Below are 6,000 nucleotides of genomic sequence, written 5' to 3' on the forward strand. Positions count from 1 at the left end.
TTTCAGGATAGTTAAGAATGCAAGGTGACCATGAAGGACTCGCAAGCAAAGAGGAAGTTTGAGCTGAAACTGAAATTTGGAAGACAAAAAGGGAAATAAAAAGTCCTCTATGCACTGAAGCAGTTACAAGGAGTTGCATTTTTTACTAAACAAGTATGAAGAATCAGCCGATAATCCACAAAAACTCGACGAATTACCCAAATTTATTTTTCGAGGGATGAAGACAACCATTAAATGTTTACAGATTTCCCGCAATAGCAGCATCATTGGGTTCCATTTTCCTCTGTTTTCACGCAGTAGTTCACCTCAATTTCGCCTTCCGGATCATTACTCAGCTGGAAATAGCTCATGTTCACTACCACGCCGACGGCCACGCTCATCTGGATGTTCAAAACATTTCCCGTGCACCATAATAAGCTTCCCAAGCTGCATCTCTCCAAGAGCAGGAACCACAGCAGCACTTCTACGTTCGCTAGCAAACATGAGGCCTAAAATTTGACAAGAAAATATACCAAGGTGAAAACCGCTTTGTCCCTCCGTTCCTTTGAATCCTAGGTACAGATGTGCAACGGACGTTTTGATATTCCCCATGTCAAATAAAAAAGGAGGAGTGATTACAAGGAAGTAACGCCTCATCCTAACTCAGCTGCATCACTATATTTTCAAACGAGGCATTATTTTGGGTACTCTCTACTTTTGTTGCACCCTCTCCGCAGGGTCGAAGGCTGTTGGACCGTGCTAAAACGTCGTCTACGGAAGCAGGATCAGAGAGAAGAAGAAGAAGAAGAAAGGAGAAAATATAATAGAATCGTCTCTATCATGTCTTGTGAATCTCTATCGCTCAGTCCGGGATAGGACGGTGAATCAGCTCATGCTCAAACCGTAACCACGAGTCCTCTCTCATCTCCGTGCTCATGTCATTCTCTGGCGCAGGGTAGTAGTCCACCCTGAACTGCATTTCCCGGAGGTTTCGGACCCTCAGAAACATTTGGAAAAAATGTGCATAACATGTTCCATGTACGAAAAGCCTCCTCAGCGTGACGCATCTCGACAGCAGGCCTGCCGCCGGCCTCGTAAGGCTCCTTCTGTTCATAGCGCTATCATGGAGAGGCCAGTAATCAAGTTGATTGAGCTCCAGTTCTTCGATCCCGTGCAGGTAGAACCTCTCCCACTGGTCAACATCCGTCTGCCCGGGCGGCGCGCTCAGCGCGTACCCAGTCACCTCCCCACAATCCAGATTCATCTTTGAGAGACGGGGGTACCGCACCAGCGAATTCAAACCGAATGCAGGCATGGTGAGATTCGCCCAGAGCCTGCAGTCACCCTCCACCTTGATCTTAATCTCTTGTAGCGCCGGGCAGTACGTCAGACCTGCCGCGGCGAGTGGCATTAGAAGCTCCCCTACTGCTATCCACAGTGACAGTGAGCGCAGACGAGGCCATGTCTTTGACCAGAACTCGCTTCCTGCCTTCTTGCTGCTCTCGCAATCAGAACTACACTTCCACATCCTCTTCATGAAGCCATCAGCCTCACTTCCCCAGGATCCATTGATACTATAATCAGTTCCGCAATTGGCAAATCCGTGGACTTCATTCGCTTCCGAGCAACAATTCAGATCAAAATCTTGAGTGTTCTTCTCCGCCGCATACTCGGAGTCGGGCGCGCCCCAAACGCAATCAACGTGCAGACGTTCTACCCTGCCCCTGATTGGCTCCAGTGCTTGCAGCGAGCTTGCCGCATTTAACTGCTTGCAGCACGATATCCCTACATCGACCAAGGTCTTCCTCAGACAGCAAACCATGCTCATGACGCCGTAGCTAGAGATGCCATGACACCCATGGATTTCGAGCTTCGAGAGGCGAGGACAGCCGCGGGCAATGGCGATCAACCCAAGATCAGTGAGGTCGCCTGAGTTCTTGATGCACAGCGACTCCAAGCCCATGCAGAGCGCAATCCCATCCGAGCGAGGCGCATCGCCTCTGCAAATGCCATGAAACTGTCCGAGCTTCAGCGACCGCAGACGTCGACACTTGGAACCAAGCACCTCCAGCGCCACGCCGGCGCCCCTGACATTGTGGCAGACGTCCAGGGTGAGGTCCTCAAGGTCCGGTAGAGCGATGAACATCTCCTCCAGCGCTTGGCCGCTGATTCTGGCGTCCTCATGCGAGAACCCATCGGCATCAGGGTCGGAGCGCGGGGAGGAGAGAGAGGAGGCATCTGCAAGGTGAACGTGCCGGAGCTTGTTGCAATTGGTGGCGATGGAGAGCAGGGCGACATCGCCAACAAAGTCTAAGCAGCGAGGGTCGAAGCGGCAAGAGGCCAGGAGGTGGAGGAGGTTGGGACAAGCGGCGGCGATGGCCTGGAGCTCCTGGGATTGGAAGCCATCTGTGGAGAGGATGAGGAGGTTCAGATGGGTGAGGGCCGATGCTGAAGCAGGATGGGCCTGAAGGGCCGCCGGGATATCTTCCGTCCAGCAGTAGAAATGAGAGAGGTCCAGGGAGGAGAGGGAGGGGCAATGAGCGAAAAGCGGGATTAGGTCGGAGCCGGCGGGCACAGTTATGCGTTGGTGGAAGCGGACGAGCTTGACGGAGCGAAGGAAAGGGAAATAGCATGCGAGGATCTGGACGGTGGCAGGGTGGCGGGAGTAAAAGGTGAGGGAGGTGACTTTGGGGAAGCGCTGGGCTAGGAAGGCGAAGCGATGGGCTCCCTCGGAAAGGGGGTCCGGGGGGAAGAGACAGAGAGGATGGCCCCAGGGGGAGAAGAACGAGAGGTCAAGGTTGGTGACAGAGGGGAAGCAGGAAGGAAGACGATCGAGGTTTCCGACGTAGCCACGGAGGGAAAGGGTGGTGCGGGAAGAGCGGTCCGCCTTCGCCCATTTCCGGCAAACGAGCGACATGGAATTGCGGCTTCGGATGTCCGTCACCAGGGAGAAGATGATGGACAGAATCTCGTCCGGCAGGTCATGGAGATGGGTTCTGGGCGGGGACAAGGAGGTGCCGGCGGTCGCTGTCTCCGACGGCATCTTTCCACAGGAGCGGCGGCGGTGGTGATGATGGTCGCGGCTACTGCCGGTTAAGGATCTCACGCACAGAGATATGCTGCCGATAGCAGAAAACGAAGACGTTCCCACGTTAGCGATAGTGAACTATGCGAACATAGAAACGCCGGCAGTACGCGTTGGCAGCGGTCCAAGACGGTGATTGGGGTCGGCGGTGGTTTCCTATTCGAGAATTCAGAGAGAGGCAATAGTGGTGGCGGTGGTAGATCTCCAAGGCGAGGCAGCATCACCAGCGACGATCTCCACGGGCATAGCAGATACCAGCAGCAACCGCGGAATACAATTCCCTCAGGAAGAGGGCCGTGAAGGTGGAGTATCCGACGGGCTTGCCTGCACCATGGCGCTGGTGGTGCCTCGGCGCTTGAGAGACGGAGTCTCAGGCACACGAAAGAGGGAGGGACTCTCCTTCTGGAAGAGGGAGGGGAGAACTTTGTGAGGGGCCACACTTGCAGAAGGACCTTCACCCTAATTCTAATAGGGTCGGTGAGATGGCAAAACGTTCATCCAAGGGGATGGCTTTTTTTTCGGTGGTTCTCAAGTTTCTGTTGCTGTCTCCTCAGGAACTCTACTTCCAGGAGAAGGGACGAGTCCGATGGCCTACTACCAACCGTGGCTTTACTAGAAGTCCAAAAAAGTGACCGGTAAAATCTGATCTACCCCACTCTTTCCAGTGCTCAGGATTGGGTTTCTGTTTTTCCTTTTTCCTTTGTTTTTTAGTGCGAGAGTGCGTTTCCGAATCAGATAACGATGAGATACGGACGGAGTTTTAAACTATCCAAATCTCTACGTGCTTCTGTTCCTGTAAACTACATCTATTGGTCTATCTGAAGGACCCCATGAAACTGATTTGCTTACCCCAATATAAAGCTGAAGAGCAATAGTAGAGCCATCGATTTCAACACTGATAGGTTTGACTAGCAACAGCATAAAGCACGTCCGTCAACAAAATTTTCATAGTTATCAAGTTTAACAACTTATTTTTTCCTGTCACCAGTTTTCCGCAATACAACAAAAAAAAGAGAAAAAGAAAATATGTCTTCACTGAAAATTATTATTCAGAATCGATTCCATAAAGCAGAATACCTTCTGTTTCTAGTTATGTATAGGACATCAGTGAGTGTTATACACTTGGCAGCACATTTTTTTATACTCGGCGCATGTTCGTGTTTTATATTCTCCTTGAGAACCAATGAAGTAATCCTCAAAGGAGTTTGTTTTAAGATCACAACCGCCATGGATGATTTATCTGTTGATTCAACCTCAAGAAACTGGATATTCTCACGAGATCTTTAAGTGTTTAGTTTACGTTTGTGACATTGCACACACCATCCTGCCCAAGATAGTCAGTGTAGCTGTAATCGTCGCCATCACAACTGTAGTTCGTCGTGTCACAATCGCTGGACTCCTGCTCAGAAATGTAGTAATGGCGTTGATGGCTTCCATGGCTCCAGTTGAAGAAAATGCCCAAACAGGCAAGCTTAGTTTAGTAACTTCGTGTCATGCCATTTCTGCCCGTGAGGCATGCAACATTCTGTTTTTCCCTTTGCAGTAGCGAAAAAGCAGCAGTGGAAATAAATCTCTATTGAGGTGAGAGGAGGAGACAGAGACAAACTCCCATTTAACCCGCCTTTTTCTTAATATATAGGTTTGCTTTCGGTGGTGCTACCTTTTTATACTTCAATTTTGCATTGACCCCCGAAGAACCATTGTGTGACACCCAATAGACACACACTGAAACTAGCTCTAAAAATGTAGTAGGACATCATAAACAGCAGATTAGCATATGCTTAATTTCATCACCTGTTTGAATCGAACAGGTTCCACTGAAAAAAGCATGGTCTGCTAACCAACATTTTTACTTAAAGCTTACGAAAAAACAGGTTTCTGAAGTTTTTGAACTGGGCTCAGTTCAATTTTCTCTCCTCAAAGGTCAAAACGGAATTTGCCCAATGCAGAACTGGCCGCACTACTCTGAGGCACATTGTGATTGATACTCGAGTCGAGCAGCTGCTCTGCCTCGTGCGCGGGAGAGAGTGCGCGCGTCTTTTACCGCAGTCGCCCTGGTTCTCAACGGGGGTGACCACGCCCTCTCGTTCTCCAGGCGAGCGACGAGGGAACGTCGGACTTGGACTTGAGCTGCCACCTCCTCCTTCTCCCATCGTCGCCGCCGCGGCTCCTCTTCGCTGGCCTCCTGATCTTCCTCAAGTAGATGGACTTGAACTCCTCATTGGTGAAGTCGGCGAAGCAGTTCAGCCCAACGGTGTATTCTCTGCGGCGGCTCCGGCCAGCCAGCTCCCTGTTTCTCCTGTCGATGTAGGCGAGGTTGTCCCTGCAGGCGAGAAAGCAGAATGACATGAAGAAAATGCAACCTACATCGCCAAGCAATGAATGATCAAGGATTGTACACCTATCACAGATGTGTAGGCACACAAGATCCTCATTCACTATTTAATCTTATTCTATTCATTTAAGCCTAACGAAATTGGGTTTGAGTATAAATTAACCTATCAATTAATCTTTCTAACAACATTACATAACTAACGTGGAAGGCTAGAGGTAATTGTTGAGAGCGGCCATACATTTATCGAAGGCTTTTCTTATTGAATATTTGATATGTCCAGCTTAAGGGGAGCTTTTACTAGAAAGCACTTTCTCTATCGTCCCAGTTTAAAAAGTCTAATCTTGTATTTAAGATTGTGAACAGTTTTAGGGAACTTATAAAGGAGTTATTATGTAATTGGTTGTTAAGAATGATGGCTGGAAATTGTTTTCACTGTGAAAGACCAGTTACAAGGTTTTGAATGGAATGGAGACAGAATAGAGTCTACTTATAGGCATTGAAATGCTTGGGAAATTGTTGTCTTCAGTTGATAGCATACTTACATGCAAGTATAGACGCCTCCTTGTGATAAGTGGCCCATCTAAGTGGCGATGGGAGGTGA

General features: G+C 49.4%; 1 protein-coding gene across 1 annotated transcript; it reads right to left on the reverse strand.

Annotated features, from left to right (window-relative positions):
- Positions 1 to 90: 90 nt before the first annotated feature.
- Positions 91 to 3,663, reverse strand: LOC116267326 (F-box/LRR-repeat MAX2 homolog A-like). Its single transcript, XM_031649010.2, has one exon. The coding sequence runs from the start codon at positions 3,020 to 3,022 to the stop codon at positions 842 to 844; it is 2,181 nt and encodes a 726-aa protein (XP_031504870.1). The 5' UTR covers positions 3,023 to 3,663; the 3' UTR covers positions 91 to 841.
- Between the last annotated feature and the right edge of the window lie 2,337 nt (positions 3,664 to 6,000).

Source organism: Nymphaea colorata, chromosome 13, assembly GCF_008831285.2.
Source record: "Nymphaea colorata isolate Beijing-Zhang1983 chromosome 13, ASM883128v2, whole genome shotgun sequence".
Taxonomy (NCBI): domain Eukaryota; kingdom Viridiplantae; phylum Streptophyta; class Magnoliopsida; order Nymphaeales; family Nymphaeaceae; genus Nymphaea; species Nymphaea colorata.